Genomic DNA, 17263 nt, shown 5'->3' on the forward strand with positions numbered 1-17263 from the left:
GGCAGTGGGGGCACTGGTTGCCCGGCCTGGGAGGGCAGAGGCTGACCCAGAGAGTGGCCACCTGTGTAGCCCCCCAGGGCCCCAAGAGGGTTTTGCTTACTTTTGGCTCCATGCGGGGGATGCCCAGAAAGCTCCCCAGTTGACTGGGAAGGCAGATGCCAGGGGTGGGGTGATGAGGGAAGGTCTGCCTCACAGCTAGTGGGACAGGACCCTCCCCACTACCACCACCTCCGGAACCCACGAGCTGGGCGCAGCCAGGGCAGTGCACCCCCAGGCACCCTGCTCCCTCCCACCAGGGCCCTCCCGTAAATCTCCTCGCCCTTGGGGCTCCCAGACCACCAGGGACCTTCGGTGCTGCTGCCAGCATCCACCTGGGACCACCTGGCAGCCAGTAACCCCTCCCTCCCCTATCCCAGAAGAACGGGAGGCAGAAACCTCAGAGCCAGGTTAGGAACCAGGTGTCTTTATTTTTTGCAAAGTTCGTCGCTGGGTTAACAAAATCGCACCTGCAGGTTTGGGTGACACCTCTGGCCACCATGCACTGGGTCTCAAGAAGAGACCACCCTGAGCCATGCCCTGCAGGCAAGCAAGGGACAGCCGCCCAGACTCAGTGCCCAGTAACAGTACAGAACCAACCAACTGAATTCACAGCTTCCCTCCAAGCTTTGAAAGGTAGCAGTCCAGGCTATAAAACTCTAGAAGCATTGCGTAAGAAGTGTTAAGTCTACAGCAAATACATCTTGTAAAAACTCAATAAATTATATATATAGATATATATAAACTTGTAACATCTAATAACATCTGAACCTGCATGCAGGGCCGGCCCCTCCCTGGAAACCATCTCCCCGCCTGGGACACACAGCAATTAGAAGAATTTGTATGAAAATACCAGCTTGCTTTGAAGTCCAAAAAATAAATCTCCTAAAGAAAAATCCTATAGAAATCTAATTCTCCTGAAAAAGAAGGACGAAGGAAATAAAATATCCTCACTCAATGGAATCACCTCCAACTATTAACGACCTTTTAGGCTTGGAGGGAATCCTCCAGCTCCGGGGCAGGCTGGACGTACATTCTTGGCTGTCCCTCTATAGGCAGGATAAACCTTCTCGGCTGTTAATAAGTTAAAAATTAAAACTCTCCGCCACGTGGCTGGCTAAATGCTAGAAGTGTTGGGGTGTGGGAACGAGGGTGCCGGGGGCCCATAAATAGCTTTACAAATATACAGGTCCAGTTTTAAAACAAAACTGCGGTGCCAGAAAAGGCCCCGCTCCTCTGCTTGCATGGGTGAGACCCCTGGGGCCTCCCTCCCCGCCCAGGGCCACGCCTGCCTCCTGTGCCCCCAGGGTCGCAGGCCTCCGTTGTACCAGTCTTTTCCTCTTCCATATATTTTATATATATGTATGTATGTATATATACCATATACACAGCATCTATTTATAGAAATGTACACTAGTTTCTGGAATAAACCTTTTGGATAAAAGGTAGAGGCTCCCATCTTCAGGTACCCGTAATTTCAGTCTCTGAGGGGTAGGGTGGGAACTGGGAAAGCCTGGAGGTCGGGGGGCAGTGCCACTAACACCCCCAGGAACAAGGTGCTCAACACTTGGGGCTTCCCTGCAGGCTCAGCTTTGGGTGTGGGAGGGGTTGAGGCCCACCCTGTGATGTCCTGTGGTGCAAAGGCAGAGGCTGGGGCCATGTTGGGCCCAGCTCCCTGCCCCATGGGGGTCCCACCGGGTGGGCCCGCTTACATTCTGCACTGGGTCCCCCCAGAACAAAGGCCCCTTGGTGCTGCAGCACGTCAGGAGGCCGTTGCACAGCAGCAGGGACACCCAGGGTGTACCTCTGCACCTGGAGGCCACGAGATGCGCGCGCACGCACGCAGACACACACACACACACACACACACACACACACACACAGATGCACACAGACTGAAGCTTTGTGTAGCTGTCTCTCCATCTGCACTGAGTCTCATGCCGGGGAGTGGCTGTGCACCAGCAGCAGGGTAGGCTGCTAGGGACCCCCTCACATTGTTGGGGACCAGTGGCCCTTCACGTCCGCGAGCCCCCACTGCTGGGTGGGGCCGGGGGCAGCAGGTCGTGGGCAAACACGGAGTCATCCCCTGAGGAGCTGGAGCTGGGGGTGTCCTGGCCGCCGGGGGAGTACTGCTCGAAGGGCGCTGACAGGTCCAGGTACTCCTGCTGGTGGGAGGCGGGGTGAGCACTGTCCCACAAAGCCCCTCTTCGCACAGCCACCGCTGTGCCCAGGCTGTGCCCCAGAGGGCCTGCCCCACACCTCAGCACTCTGGGAGGCAGGATGGCTGGGGGCAGGGGGGGCATGGGGGTGGCACTAGGCCAGAGCCAGCACTCACGTCGGTGGACGTCACAGTGAGGACACGGTCCAGGTCCTCCACCAGCTGCTTGAAGGTGGGCCTCTGGGAGGGCGCAGCGTGCCAGCACTCCCGCATGATCATGTACCTGCAGGCAGGGTGCTCAGGTGTGAGCCCCGCCGCTTCCCATCTTATTCGAGAACAGCCTGAAGGGCTGCCAGTCCTTACCCCGCCCAGCCCTGGAGGGCCTCCCACCCGAGGAGCCAGTGGAGGGCCAGGGATGGCGCTCACAGGTCGTGTGTGCAGTTGGCCGGCTTGTCCATCCGGTGACCCTCCTTCAGCAGCTTGAAGAGCTCCTCCACAGGGATGCCGGGGTACGGAGAGCCCCCCAGAGTGAAGATCTCCCAGAGCAGGACCCCAAAGGACCAGCTGCAGGGGGAGGCGAGGTCAGGCTGTCCTGAGACTCCCAGGACAGACACCTGGGCGGGCACCAGCGGAACAGGCCAGGGCTGCGCTGCTGCCCCAGGGAGGGGTAGAGACCACGCCCATGAGCCCCAGGGCACAGGCGTGGGGGCTGCAGCTGGGGTCCTGGCTCTGCCCAGTTCCCGCCTCCACCCCTGAAGCCAGGGGTCTGGAGAACACATACACGTCACTCTGGTGGGTGTAGACTCGGTCAAACAGGGCCTCAGGTGCCATCCACTTCACGGGCAGCCGGCCCTGGAAGGGATTGGTAAGGCAGTGTTGGCGCCAGGTGTCCTCCTAGCATGGCCCCCACCCCCCACCCCAGGGCCGGGCTCACGTTGGTTGTCTTCTTGTAGTAGTCAAGGTTGTGCACGTCGCGAGCCAGCCCGAAGTCTGCAATCTTCATCACGTTGTCCTCGGTCACCAGCACATTTCGAGCAGCCAGGTCCCTGTGGATGCACTGGGGAAGGGATGGGAGGCAGGGCTGAAGCCTCTCCACCTCTCCCTGCTGCTCCCAGCATCTCAGGGCAGTGCCCAGCCTGCTCCACCCACACCTGCCACCCTGCTCACCTTCTGGGAGGCGAGGTACTCCATGCCTCGGGCCACCTGGTAAGCACAGGATACCAGGTCCTTGAAGGTGAGCTGCTCCTCAGGCGGTTTGCAGGTGTCGAAGGAGTAGTCCAGGCCCGGGGGCCGCCGCGCCCGCAGAAACTCGCGCAGGTTGCCCTTGGCCGCGTACTCCACCAGCACGTACAGGGGCCCTGGGGGCACGGGCTCCTCAGAGGGGCTGCCAGACCCAGGAGGGCTGCCCACCTGGCACCACCGCCGCTACCACCACACCTACCGCCCTGCGTGCAGGCGCCCAGCAGGTTGATAATGTTCTTGTGTTTCCCAATCATCTTCATCATCTCCATCTCAGACACCAGGTCTGACAGGTCCTTGTCAGTGGCATCATCTGTGCAAGGAGGGAGGGCCTGTGTCAGGCGGCAGCACCCCCAGCCCGGCCCTGCACCCCTGGCCGCCCCCTCCTCACCTTTCAGCATCTTCACGGCTACGGTGACAGGCTTGGCGGCCCGGTCCTTGTCAATGCCGATAGCCTCCGCCATGACCACCTGGCCGAAGCAGCCCTCCCCAAGGGGCTTGCCCAGGGTCAGCCTGGCAGTGGAGGCAGAGGGGCCATGAGCATGCAAGCTCATCCACTCTCAGCCCACCACAGTCCCCACCCCCGCCTGGCCCAGCCCTTGAGGCCCAGAGCCACCACCTCCAGGAAGCCCTCCATGCTCCCCCTACAGCCTGCTCGTAAGGATGAAGAGTGTCACCTACGGCCTCCCGCCCTTGCTGCCCCTCCAAATACGGCACCTTGAAACACTGCCATGCACCCACCCCAGGAGCATCTCCACAGAGCCCCAGCCACACCCAACATCCACCACATCCCTGATGGCCCCTAAACGCGGCCGGGCCCCTGCCTGGCGGCTGTTTCACCCCCACCACCGAGCCCCCTACAGCCCACACCAGCCCTCAGCACCACTGACCGGGCCCGAGACAGCTCCCATTTGGGGTCAGCAGGCAGCTCAAGCTCGGAGACATTGGCCAGCGTGGGACCCTCCCCTGAGGACAGCCTTGCGATGCGCACCAGCGGTGTGTTGGAGCTCATGGACGCGTTGGACTCCAGGGACACCTGCTTGGGTCAGCAGGGGCAGGTTGGCGCCGTGTGGGCAATGGGGCGTGGAGGTACAGCTGGGGGTCAGTGCTGGGCCGGAAGCGGGGGCATTCTGACTTCCACCAGCATTGAATGAAGGTTTTTAGAATGTTTTGTGTCCCAAAGTACCCTGGGCTCTACATGGTGACCAAAGACAAGGAGAGGTGAGCCTGCCTGGCTGCAGAGGACTCGCACAGCCAAGGACCAGCGTGGGCCGAGGGGGACTCCGGGAGGCCCGGCGGGCAGGCAGCTCGGAACCTGGTATCTACTTTCTGTTACCTGTCGCTTGAGTGGGAAGCGGGAGATCTTGTGCACGGTGGGGGAGCCCAGGCCCTTCTTGGGGCTGCTGCGCAGGCGGCAGAGCGTCACAGCCGCCACCACCAGGATGAACAGGAAGAAGCCCACCCCGTAGCTGAGGATGCCTGCGTACACACTGCCCGCCTCGTCAGCCTCCACCAGCTCCTCCTCGGCTGCAAAGACACGGGCATTGAGGCCTGGCCTGGCCCCCACCCCGGGCCCCCATGGATGCCCCTGGCTCAGAGCTGCAGGCACCACTGGGAGCGGGAGGGGGCTCAGAACCTCAGCACCCGCCTTGTCTGGAAGGTCTTGCGGTCAGTAACTCAGGTGAGTCTGGAGGACCAGACCCTGGAGAGGAGGAGCCCAGCAGAGCCAGCCAGTCCCACACCGCCACCAGGCGCCCAGGAGACACCAGAGCCGCAGGAGGGGCCTTTGGGGACCCAGACGGGAAGGGGGATCGAGGGGGCTGATGGGGCCCCTCTGGGACCAGGACCGGGCCAGGCCAACGTTGCCCCCACACCGGGCACACGGCCAGGTGTGAGGGCTCGAGGAGCGGGGCGGCCATAAGCTATAGGATTCCCGTCCATCCTGGCGGCTGTGGCATGTCCCGAGCCAGCGTCCCCGAGACAGTGCGGAGCAGCAGCAGCAGAAGCCGGTACCTGGCAGCACCACGAGCCACGCAGAGTGATGGGAAAACCCAATAGAATTGCCCGCCAGGCAGGTGTACTCCCCGGCGTCCTCAAAGGTGACGTTGTGCAAGGACAGAACCTCTAGCTCCTTGTCGGTGGTATTAGCGCCCGCCGTCTACAAAGAGAGAGCAGAGCGATAGGCGAGCGCCAGCACCGCCCTGCGGGCACCGCACAGAGTCCACACGGCAGGATCCAGCCGCTGCAAGGAAAACGCCGCCACCACCAACTCCTCAGCCACCGCCAACTTGGTCACTGCCACGCGGCCGAGGGCCCTCCGCCTGGTGCACCGGTACCGAGCCCGAAGCCAGGCCCCTCCACCGGCGAGTCCTCTGTCCCAGGTGAGCGGCAGGCGGGCAGGCAGCATGCGGGTTAGCGCAGAGCCGGGCGGGTGCAGGTGGAGGATGGACACACGGACACACAGGCTGCGGAAGCGAGCAGGCAGCGGGCGGGGGCGGAGAGGCGGAAGGGGGCGCTCACAGACGGCACGGAGCCGGCCCGGTGGGCACCGGGCACCTCCTGTGCGGGGCGCAGGCGTGCGGGAAGGGTCGGCGTAGACCACAGGGCTCGAAGCGGATGGTCACCGTGGAGGCTGGAGCTGCCAGCCTTGCCGAGGCGGCCACGAGCAGAGCGCGAGCCGGGGGCGGGAGCGAGCAGGGCTGGGCGTGCGGGGCGTGCAGGGCGCGCGGCCAGGGCCTTGGAGCTGGAGCTCTTGTGCCGGCCGGCATGGGACAGAGTCGTTACCTGCTCGGGGCCCGTGAACGCTCAGCCAAAAGGCCTTCTCGGCCACGCCTATGAAATTGGTGGCTCGACAGAGGTACTCGCCCCCGTCCCGCTCCGACACATTGGCCAGGCGGAGGCGCACGTCGGCCTCCACACTCTCACTGATCCAGGACTGCGGGGACAAGAGACCTGGCTCAGGCACGCCCCTGACGCAGCCCCGCCGGGCACGAGGCAGGATATGGGAGACCCCCAAGGTACAGACGGAGGCTGGGCTGCGTCAGCCCCGAAGGCTGCCTGGAGGAGGCGTGGAGGCACTTCACGGTGGCTGTGGTTCCACAGGATGCACATCTCTGCCTCCACCCCAACAACCCAGCCCAGACCCTCAGACAGCCCCTGGTCGCTGGCCTGCCCTCCCCGGGGCTCTTGCAGAACCTGGGCCCTGGACAGGGCCGGAGGTGGCCTCTCTCTGGGCAGGGTCTGGACTCCACCCTCGCCCTGGGCCTGCTCCCCACCCCCATCAGACCGTCTTCTCTCTGAACAGATGTTTCTCTTTGGGCTTTGAGTGTCGCAACCGTCCCAATTCAGTGGCCCCCACCCGGCAGCCGTGGGAACAGAGCTAAGGGCTCCGGGAGGCGGGCAGACAGTAAGCTCGGGCCCCAATGCACACAGCTGACGACTGCCAATTGGCCAAGTCGGGGCTCAGCCACTGCCTCTGAGGTCCAGAGGGGGCCTGGAGGGCTTGGCCACTGCCCTCCTGTCCTGGGGCACCACTGCTGCCCGAGTCACACCCACCCCCGAGAGGCCCCTGTGGGTAGCTCCATGTCAGGGATTCAGTGGCCGAGGCTGGCCCTCTGCAGACACAGAAACAGCTCCCACCGCAGCTGCCTGTGGCCCGAGGTGTGGGGTGGCTGAGACTTGGCCCCACGAGCACCCCCACAGCTTCTTCCCCCGAAGCTCCAACCCCTAGGCCCCAATCCTCATGCAACCCCCAGCCATGGGGCACCCTTGGGGCCAGCCCAGGAGCCTGAGCCGCGGCACCCATGAGCACACGGTGGCCCACCTTGAGCACGGTGACGTAGGGTGTGCCGTCGGGGCCCACCTTGCTGCCATTCACCTCCACGTGCTTGAGCCACTGGATGTGGGGCTGTGCATCACTGTACACCTTGCAGTGAAACTCCACATCGCTGCCCAGCACCGCCGTCTGGTTGGCCGGCAGCCCCGCCTGCAGGATGGGCCGGTGCGGGGAGCGCTCTGTGGGGGCAGATGATGCTCAGGGGCCACCCCTCCCTCACCGCTGCCACCACTGCCGCCCCAGACCCATGCCAGCCCAAGGCCCTCACCCAGCACGTCCAGCGTGTATGTCTGCCGGATGCTGCCAAACTTGTTCTCCACCACGCAGGTGTAGTTGCCACGGTCCGAGGGCACCACACTTTCCATGACCAGGCTCCACTGCTGGTGCCGCAGCTGCAGCGGGGCACAAGTGAGTGGAGGCAGCAACCACCGCGCCCGCCAGGCCCAGAGCCACCCTGCCACGCCCACCTTGATGCCTCCGATGCGGTGCTCGCCGCGGAACTCCTTGCCATTCTTCAGCCAGGAGATGGAGGGAGTGGGGTTGCCAGCAGCCGGGCAGCGGAAGCGGACGGTGTTGGCGGCTGGCACAGCCAGCAGCTTCTTGTCCATCCGCTCGGGCCGAGTCCAGTAAGGGGCCCCTGCTGGCCGAGGTGCACGTGAAGGCCATGACCCGAGTGGGAGCAGAGGCCCCTCTGAACAACCTCCTTCCCAAAGCTGCCCCTGCCCACCCCCAGTCTCAGTTTCCCCTCCTGTGTAGGAAGAGGGTGGGATGAGGCTCCCAGGAGCCTCCACACCATGTCCCCACCCCGGGGCTTTCTCAGAGCTGGGCCATGTTTCCCCTTCCCTTCCCTCCAGGATGCTCTGCCTGGACCTGTGAAGTCGAGGGGCACAGGGCGTTGGCCAGGGGTGCCCACCCGCCCAGAGAGGTTTGCCAGGGGCCAGGCCCCCCAATGGGGAGACTGAGAACCAAGGGGGCAGCCTGATGTAGTGGACAAGCCAGGACCCGGGAGCAGTTTATCAGGAGAGGAGCCCAGTCACCTGCAGAGCCAGGAGCCTTGGAGGCAGCTGTGCAGCATGGGCCCACGGGAATCAGAGACCCTACACCACCCTCTGCAGAGCTCCGAGTCTGACGGGCACCCAGGCCCTGCCTCCTCCCATCTCGATGTCCAGGGCTCCCACCACCCCTCCCTCACAGCCCAACTGGTTTTTCTCCTTCCTCAGGGCTGGGACTGCCTTCCTGCCAGGACTCCAGGCAAGGCTGAGCTGGCATCCCCCAGGAGGGGAGCAGTCCTCCCCTCAGTGACCTCACTGCCAGCCCCCTCCAGGGACACACCCATCAGGGGCACTGAGGCCCAGCAAGAAGCAGTGTGGACACAGGCTGGAAAGAGGCACCCCAGGGTGCTGAGCTCCCTCCCAGGCCTCCTGGAAACCCCCAGGGTGAGTTCCCCCAACTCAGTTTATCTCATGGACTCAGCCTCCCCTCCTCACCTGCTCACCCCACTGACCCAGGGACCCGGCCCACACACCATCAGTCCGCAAGTCGTGACTGCCCCCCACGTCTGTGCCATGATGACCCTCCCCTGCACGCACTCACCTCAGAGTCCCTCCAGAACCAGAAGTCCCACCTCCCCGCTCTACAACTTGGCAAAGTCCGCCTGCCAGGGTTCCAGGCCGGGACACCAGGCATCGTCCCTGACAGCTCTCCCACAGCTGCAGCCCACCCGCCAGCCACCTCCTGCCAGCCACCCTGCCCGCCACTGGCTGTGGTAGGTGCCCCCGGCTGGCGCCCTCACCCTGGGCCCATCCACCCCATGGCAGCCACCTGAGCGCCCTGCTGTGCTATGCTCATACCTACAGCGTCCACCTCACCTATGGCCAACACCAGAGCTCCACAGGCCAGCCCTGGCCTCCTCCTGCTCCTAGAACCCCCAGGGCCCTGTGCCTCAGTCTCCCCATCAGCAACACGGGTGTCCCCGTGCACCACAACCCTGCCACCAGGGAGCCAGGGTCGGGCATCTAGAGCCATGTCAGTGGCTCAGCCCCTCCTGCATCCTGAGGGGACTGGACCTTTGGGGTGACCCCAGGGAGGTTGTCCCAGGGCCTTAGGCCCTTAGCTGCCTGTGGAGGGCAGGACTTGGCGGTGGCAACAGGCCCCACCATGGCCGGCCTGACCCTGGACCCTGCTCCCACCTGTGTCCACACCTGTGTCCTCAGCCTCGTCCTCCCCGTCTTCGTCATCTCCCGAGGATGGAGCGTCTGCAAGGCAGAGATGGCCATGTCCAATGCCCAACCTGCCCCAGGAGGCCCCCAGGTGCCCCTCCAGGTGAGAAAGAGTCCCCTATTTGGGCAACACTTCTTGGGGGTGCCCTCCTCTCCACCAATGACCAGAGAGACCCCCAGCCGCTCCTAACCCACACAGGGACTCAGGGAGCCCGGCACTCGGTTTGTTTCTGTAGCTGGCATGGCCCCAGAGCTCACCTGTCACCCGCACACTGAAGTGGCACAGTACTCGCTGTGTGAGCCGCTGCCGGCAGCTGTAGGCCCCAGAGTCCTCGTGGGAGGCATTCAGCACCTGCAGCCGCTGGGGCCCCACCAGGACACGCTCCGAGGGCACCAGCCCTGTGCCATCCTTGACCCAGACAGTGGGCCCCATGGGACCACCCCCGGGCGGGGGACAGCTCAGCTCCACAGCGTCCCCGTTGCCGAAGACCAACTGCTCCCGCTGGCTGGGCTCCGGGCCGGGGACTTCTGCGGGCAAGATGGGCGACCATGAGGCAGGCACCCCCAAACCTGGCACCGTTTACAGACACAGCAGTGGAGGCCTCAGCCGCCCTGAGTGAGGAAGGCTCTGACCCAGATCCAGGGTCCCACCAGACCAGGGGCTGGAAACCGTGCCCCGAAAGGGCCAGAGGTCTCTATCTTCAGCTTTGCCAACCAGTCTCTGTCTCAAGGACTCCGGTCTGCCTTGGTGTGACAGCCACCTTCCCCACACAACCTGCAGCCAACCCCATGGCGGTGCCCCCACAACGCTTCATTCATGGACGCGGAGAATTCAAATCTCAAAGTGTCACAAAGTGTGACTCTTCGTTCTTTTGATTTGCTCAACTGCTTGAAAACATAAAATCCACGGTTGTCTCACAGGCGGCACCACAATGGGCAGGTGCTAGGGGCAAAGGGGACAGGCTGCCCTTTGCTGGCCTTCGGCTGAAATGGAGCTCGGAGGATACTGAGCTCGACAGAGGTACTACGACAGCGTTAGTCGGCCAGGCCCCCACGTGGCGCAGATTCACCCCAGGAGGGGTCCGTCCCTCTCAGCAGCCCCCGCACCCCATATGGGCCTGAAGAGCAGTTCCGATGGACAGCCAGGGAACAGAACAGGCGAGGAGGAGGAGGTGCAGGGTCACGTGACCATATGGACGGATCTAGGGGGCAATGCGCGGGTTCACCGGGCAGAGCGCAGGCCGGAGCAGCGCAAGGGGGCTGGGGCGGGGGTGGGGGCTCCCTGGGGCGGACAAGGTTCTGTATCCTGCAGCTCCTATGGAAGCTCCACACAGCAGTCATGACAGAAAACACACGGCGAAGAGCAAAGTATGAACATGTCGCTGGGTCCAGCCGGGGGGTCTCACAGTCCCTCACAGGCCAGGAACTGGGGAGGCCTAGGCGGGCCCTCAAGGGGGCCTGGTGGTGGGGTCCTGCTGCCTGCAGGGGGACTGGGGCCCCCTCACAGATGAGGACCAGGCTGGGGCCAGGAAGCTGTGAGAGCCACAGAGCAGGTCAGCAGCCCCGGTCCCTCCCTGGGGGCTGAGAAGCTGGGGTTGGGGCTCACCCACAGGGGCAAACGTGCAGGCGGCCCCTGGGTCCCTCCCCAGCAGCTTCCCAGCTCCCCGGGGCCACCAAAGCCTGTGACCCAAGGACACACCACGGGCAGGGCTGGGGGGACCATCACCCCTAGGCTTCCCTGCCAGGGCCAGACAATGCGTGCAGGCGGGAGGCCTGGGCTTGGGGCCGGGACAGGGGTGGGTGGTCCCCCAGGCAGTCTCCTTCTTCAGACCCAGCTGGGCGGGTTGCGCCATCACTTGTCATTCTGCAGACGCGTGGCCTAGATTCGGGGACCCAGCTGCCCACTCTGGCCACACCAGTCCCTGACTGCCTGGCCAGGCCCTATTCTCCCCAACCCACCTAATCCAGCCACACACGCCCAGTGCCCAGCGTGACCCTGCCAGCCAGAAGGGCCCACACTCATCCCCTGAAGCATCACGGGAGCCCTCACCCCACAGGGACCCACAGCTCAAAGACTGCCCCTGCGGGGACCCTGCAGCCAGGGGGGCTCCTGGCCTGACCTCCAGCCCTCCAGTTCTGGCCAGTGTCTTGTGGGGACCACCCAGAGCTGGGAGCTGCTTGAGGCCCCCCAGAAGGCCGAGAACAGGCTGGTCATGGCAGCCTCAGCTGCAGGCCTTGGCCCAAGGGCAACAGCTGGTTGGTTCCGGTTTGGTCTGAGTGGAGACAACAGGTCAAGCCATCCACACAAGTATTCGCTTCAGCCTGGTCCAGCGCGGGGGAACGGGGGACAGAGCAGCCCCAGGCCAGCCACACCGATGGCCATCTGCCCGTGTGTGGTGGGGAGGGTGGAGCCCTGACTGCCCCCCTGCTGCCTGCCTACTAGGTGCCAACAGAGGCCAGGGCACCCCAGGAGGGGCTGGGTGGGGAACACCAGGTGAAGGACGCTGTGACACAAGGCATGAGTGGCCACTATGAGCTCAAGGTCTGACCCCCCTGGGGAGTCAGCAGTTGGGTGGGGCCCCCATACCCCACCCAGCTGCCAGGCATGACAGAGCTTTAGCCTCCCAGCGGCCCCAGGAAGGGTTCTTTCTTTCTTGATCAACAAAAGGGAGGCCCCACTGACACCACACAGACACTGGTGCCCAAACACATCGCAGACAAAACTCCTGCTGTACCCAAGGCGGGGTAGCCCCCCCTTCTATGGATCCCACAACACACGCTCCTGCAGGCGCCCCAACCCCACACAGTGCCAACCTCTACTTGGGCTCCACATGCCAACAACAGCCCTCTGCTGTGTGCCAGAGGGGCTGTGCTGGACCTGGGGGATGTTTCCTAGTCCCAGAGACTCTGCCACTCACTGGTCATGTACCTCAGTTTCCCCCATTGGGGCACAATGTGAAAATCCCACCCCACAGGCCCAGGAGCTCAGGGAAGGCACCACACCCTGTTGGGTGGCTGGAGAAGTGAGAGTGGGGGTGAGAGGCGCTCCCTGCCCTGGGTCTCTTGCCCCAGGACTGATGTCCGTTAGGCCAGGGTGCTGGGGACGGCCAAACTCTGGCCTGGGGAACCTTTCTCCAGGTTCCGGGTCTCTGCAGGGGAGGCCCAGTGCATGTGAAGGAGCATGGGTGAGAGGGTGGAGGAGGCTTGCTCCATCATAAGCCCCTTGGGTTGACCCCAGAGAACAACGAGCAAATTCAGACTCACTTCCAGAGCTGGCTGCCCCAGGGGTTTATTTGGGTTTTGGGGTGAGATGAGGGCTTAGGGTCAGGGAACAACACGTTTTGGTTTTGGATGCACATGAAGTTCTCTGCAGCTCTCTGGGGGGCAGCAGGTATTGCCAGGCAGGGGCCATAAAATAGCCTAAGAGGAGGAGGACTCCAAAAGTCCAGCCTCCCTGTCTCCCCACCTGGAGACATTCCTCTTCAGAGTTTCACAATAAAGTCAGGAAAAAAGGGATCTGGGGGCTGGGCAGGCTAAAGAGGGCTTGCCAGGGTTATCCGGCCTAATCCTTCAAACAGTCTGCCATTATCGGTTCTCTTGGACAGGTGAGGAAACTGAGGTTCGAAGAGGGCACCCGAGCCTGGGCTGGCAGCCTGGAGGTCCAGGCCAACCCCCTACCCCACCAAAGGTGGCTCCACTCCCAGCTCATTCACTCCTCAGTCACTCAGATGAGGGCTGCCTGCCTCCCTAGATGGGGTGACTTTGGACCCCCCTCCTCCAGGGGACCCCCGAGCTCCTGGACTCCCACCCAAGCTCAGCTGTAACAAGGAGTGCCCCATTCCCAGTTCCAGCTCCAAGTACCTGAGAGCTGGGGGGCTGGGGGGTAAGGAGGGGTTCCTAGACTCACACAAGGACCTGGAGGCCAGGCTCAGCCCAGGTTAATGAACCACCCAGAGGCCCACGCGGCTCAAAGTCCAGCCCGGCAGAGGAGGGGTGGGGGAGGATTCAGTCAGCACCTTCGGGAAAGACCCTGCACCCTGAGACCCCTGCTGGGGGGTGTGGGGCTGTGGGAGAGCCGACCTTGTCTTCCTCCCTGCACCCTGGGGGGTCCCCCTAGGTTCCAACCAGGAACATGGCCCTCTGGGGAGATGGCGGTTGTCCTGGCAGGGCCTGGGGTGGCCAGGGCAGTCCAGGGGCCAAAACCTTCCCCACCGCCCTTGACCATCGCCAGCCAAGGCTCCATAATTTATGTTCCCGGGCAAGCGCCAGCCTAGACCTCAGTCCATTTCACGAGGTCTTTGTATTTTTACTGCCCGGCCCATCTTGTTAAGGAACCGGATTAAGTTTATTGACCCATCAACTCACTACCTGTTTCACCAGCTCCAGTGCGGGCGGGGTCGCTGCCCCAAGGCGGGGGGCGGGGCGTTCCAGGGGCGAGTGGGGGAGGCCCCGCGCGCCCGCAGGGGGTCCGGGAGAGGCTCCGCAGCCTGGCCGCCGCCCCTCCCCGGGGCTGGCTGACATTCCCGGGCCGTAGGGAGTAATATCTTTATCTGAATGAGAATACGAAAGCCAGGCTCCCCCCGCGGCCGCCCCTCCCGCACCCCTGGAAGCGGGGCCGCCCGAGCAGGCGCTAAAAGCGCGCGCTGACCTCCCGACGGCCCCTGTCACGCCGCTGAATGACACGCACATTCAAGCGGCGGGCCACTTTCATTCATAAAAAAAATGACATTGTTCCGGGAGGCTGCAGCCGCCGCCGGAGAAGGGGGCGCGGGGGCGCGGGCGGGGCGGCCGCCATCTGCCTCGGCCCTCCCGGCGCCCTCCCCGGCCCGCCGCGCCCGCAGCCGCTCACACCTCCCCGCGAGCCGCCGCGCCGCCATCAATGCGCGGTCTGTGGCCGCGCCGAGGTACAAAGGAGCGGCTGTTCGGGCCTGGGCCCGGGTGGGGCGCGAGCTCACCGGGCCAAGGCCTCCCTCCGCGCGGCCGCCGGGCTGGGCTGTGCGCGCCCCCTTCCCCGCCCGGAGCCGGCAGCGTGTACGGGGCGGCGGCACCGGAGCTCTCGGCCCGACCCGCGAGGAACCGCGGCGCGCGTGCAGGGCGGGCCGGGCGCCCCTTCCCCTCAGTTCCCTTCAGACCCTCGACGTCCTGCAGGACTTGGACCGCCAGCCCGGTCTAGGGCCCGCGACGCTGGGACAGGCGCTCCTCGCTCGCCTGGAGCTCGGCGCGCACCCACGGGGAAGCGCCCTCAGCCCCCGGGCACCGGCAGGGTCGGCAGCGGGGGCGCTGGAGGCTGCAGCCTCGTCCGGCGGGCAGGGGCCGGGCTTCGCTGACGCGCACACCCATCCTCAGAAGTCCGGCCTCTCCCCTTGGCCGAAGCTGGCCACAAACTGGGGTCCGGGGGAGGGGGACGCCAACAATGGGAACTTTCCGTCTGCGCAGAACCCGAAGAACACCGGGAATCGTGGAAATGGGGAAACCCGCGCCCTTCCGACAGGCCAGGGCTGGGGAGCCGCAGGGGACGGGGCTGCGGACGCCAAGCCCCAGCCTGGCTCCCCGTGGCGGCCTCGCATTTGGGGGGTACCTGCGGCTCCAGGCGCCCCACAAGTCGCCGCGCTACCGCTGGCCGCGCTCTCCGGGAAGGAGGCAGCGGAATCCGGGCGCTGACCCCGGGGCGTCACTCACACCCGGAGTCCCCTCCAACCCGGGGCCGGTTCTCGTCCCCAACGCCTCTGCCCGCACGGGCCGGCCCCTCCCGTGCCCAGTGGGTCCCTTCTTACCTGCCACTCGCCCCACGACGCGCTGCTCCGTCCCCAAGGACTCCGAGGAGGCGCCGGCCACGATGGCCACTGCCACGCAGAGCGCGAGGGCGCAGGCAGGGGCGCCCATGGCGGGGGCGGGGGCCGCGGCGTCCTCAGGCGGCGCACGCGGGCATACTGCCCCCCACGGCCCGGCGCGGGCACCGGCGGGAGGCGGGCGCCGCTCGGGAAACTGCGGGAGGAGGAGGGCAGCTCGTTAGCGGCGCGGGTAGGGACGAAAGCGGCGGTGGCCGGCTCCTGCGCCCCGACCCCTCCGACCCCCAGCCGCCCCGCCCGCCGCCGCCGCCGCCCAGAGCTCCCGGGCCGCCTGGCGCCGGCCGCCTCCTCCCCGCCGCGGTTCCTCCCTCCTCCCCCTTCCCTCCCTGGCTGCTGCAGAGCCCTCCCAGGGCGGCGGCGGCGGCGGCAAACTTTCCGGAGCGGGAAGCCCGCGCCCCGGCCCGGCCCGCCGCAGGGACTGCTGTGGTTCCGCGACTGCCGCGCCCCGGCCCCTCCGCGCGCACCGTTGGACCCCTCCGCGCGCCTGCCGGGACCCAAGCACCGACCTGGCGGGCGCCGGAGTCCGGCTCGCTAGGCGCGGCTCCCGCTCCGCCTCGCTGTCCGCAGGCCCAGCTCCCGCCCCGTCCCTCCGGCCGGCGGCCCGCCGGTGCGTCCGTGCGACCGGCAGAGCAAGACCGCGCGGCGCCAGCTGCTCGCGACGCCGCCACCGCCGCCGCCACCGCGCACTGAGCCTGGGTTGCCCCGCGCGCCGCAGCCAGTGGGGGACGGTCCGCGCCCCGCCCCGGCCCCGCCCCGCTCCCGCCCGGCCCCCGCCCGACTCGCCGGGGCACAAGGCACGCCCCCTCGGGGCGGAGCGGGGTATCCGAGGGGGCGTGGCCGGGCGGGGGCGCCCGGCGGTCTCGAGGGCGTGGGAGCCGGGGCAGGCGGGCGAGGCCCCCAATCGCACCGCGGGGCGGCCCGGGGGGCGGTGGGCACGGGGCGCACCGAGGGCGAGCGCAGGCCTCCGTTTGCACAGCGCGCGGCTCGGGTCCCCTGGGGCTGTGCTCAGGAGCTCAGAGGGGAGGTCTCGGCGGGGGTCGGGATGTCAGGAGGCTTGGCCAAGACGCCGCGGAGCTGAACCCTGTGGTATGAGCGGGAATTCCTCAGGTGGAGGAGGGCAGGACGGCATTCCAGGCCGAGCCTCCGGTGTGCGCCGCAGGCCTGGGGCTGCCCGGCGCGGCCTGCGTACCTGACTGGCGAGGAGCAGAGGCTGCGTTGACTAACCTGGGGCCGAGCCGCATGCACCTAAGCCGCCTGAGTTCCCGGCCCCAAGAGGTCCCTACCCCTGCCCCCCAGGAGGACACAGGCCTGGGACTGGCTGCCTGCCCGGCCTAGAATGAAGGGCAGGGGCTGGAGACCCCTGGCTTGGGGAGCGCAGCCCGGCTCTGAGGGAGGATGATGAAGAGCTGGTGGCAGAGCCTGAGCTGGCCCGAGGTTCTAGGCTCCACGGGGCGAGCTCAGAGTCCAGCTGAGGAGGGTTGGGACTGGTGAGGTGGGTTCCCAGGAGGGGAAGGTACTGCCCTGCGGGGGACGCTGCGGGTGTCTGGGTCCCCTTACCCCACATGACTGTTAGCTTCTGTGTCCACCCTCACAAGGAAAAGCCCAACTGCTCCCATCTTCAGGCAAAGCCCAAGGAGGTCCGGGGCCCATGGGAGCCAGTGAGCTGGGAGGAGGGCCGGCCGGGTCTGCTGCCCGCCTGGCTTGTGGCTTCCAGGACTAGATGTACTCATCAGGAAAAGGGGCGCTAAAAGCCCCTCAGTGACTGGCTGCTTGCTCACCCTACCCAGCCCATGCACAGCCCAACCCTGCAGCTCCCAGAGGCCACGGTGTCCCTGGGCTGACCTCAGGGCCTTGGAAGGGCTCTGCTCCCAGGGAGCCCTCATGCCCACCCCTCTGTGCCCACTTGGTGGCTCAGCACTTGTCCTCG

General features: G+C 65.5%; 1 protein-coding gene across 8 annotated transcripts; it reads right to left on the reverse strand.

The window, feature by feature from the left end:
• Positions 1–447: 447 nt before the first annotated feature.
• FGFR3 (fibroblast growth factor receptor 3) lies at positions 448–16045 on the reverse strand. Of its 8 annotated transcripts, none has more exons than XM_073012577.1 (18): positions 15843–16045; positions 15262–15472; positions 9746–10015; positions 9458–9523; positions 7736–7905; positions 7537–7660; positions 7257–7447; positions 6218–6368; positions 4770–4960; positions 4324–4472; positions 3825–3946; positions 3636–3746; positions 3362–3552; positions 3129–3251; positions 2976–3046; positions 2621–2758; positions 2372–2477; positions 448–2201 (listed from the first exon to the last, which is right to left on the reverse strand). In XM_073012577.1, exons 2-18 carry the CDS (start codon positions 15368–15370, stop codon positions 2052–2054), a joined length of 2433 nt encoding a protein of 810 aa, XP_072868678.1. In that variant the 5' UTR covers positions 15371–15472; positions 15843–16045; the 3' UTR covers positions 448–2051. The 8 variants fall into 8 exon arrangements, with proteins under 8 accessions (XP_072868678.1, XP_008016336.1, XP_008016335.1 ...); XM_008018145.3 differs by lacking the exon at positions 6218–6368 and adding an exon at positions 5447–5591 and having other exon boundaries at positions 15843–16044; XM_008018144.3 differs by lacking the exon at positions 6218–6368 and adding an exon at positions 5447–5591 and having other exon boundaries at positions 448–2198; positions 4324–4469; positions 15843–16024.
• Positions 16046–17263: the final 1218 nt, after the last annotated feature.

Source organism: Chlorocebus sabaeus, chromosome 27, assembly GCF_047675955.1.
Source record: "Chlorocebus sabaeus isolate Y175 chromosome 27, mChlSab1.0.hap1, whole genome shotgun sequence".
In the NCBI taxonomy this organism is placed as follows: domain Eukaryota; kingdom Metazoa; phylum Chordata; class Mammalia; order Primates; family Cercopithecidae; genus Chlorocebus; species Chlorocebus sabaeus.

Bases quoted from the DNA above. Each gene is read 5' to 3' on its own strand.
- FGFR3 (XM_073012577.1), bottom strand. From the start codon at position 15,370: ATGGGCGCCCCTGCCTGCGCCCTCGCGCTCTGCGTGGCAGTGGCCATC. The intron at 3,747-3,824 runs GTGAGGAGGGGG...CTCCTTGCACAG, and splicing joins AGCCGTGAAGATGCTGAAAG to ATGATGCCACTGACAAGGAC. The intron at 3,553-3,635 runs GTAGGTGTGGTG...CCGTGCCCCCAG, and splicing joins GGGCGCCTGCACGCAGGGCG to GGCCCCTGTACGTGCTGGTG.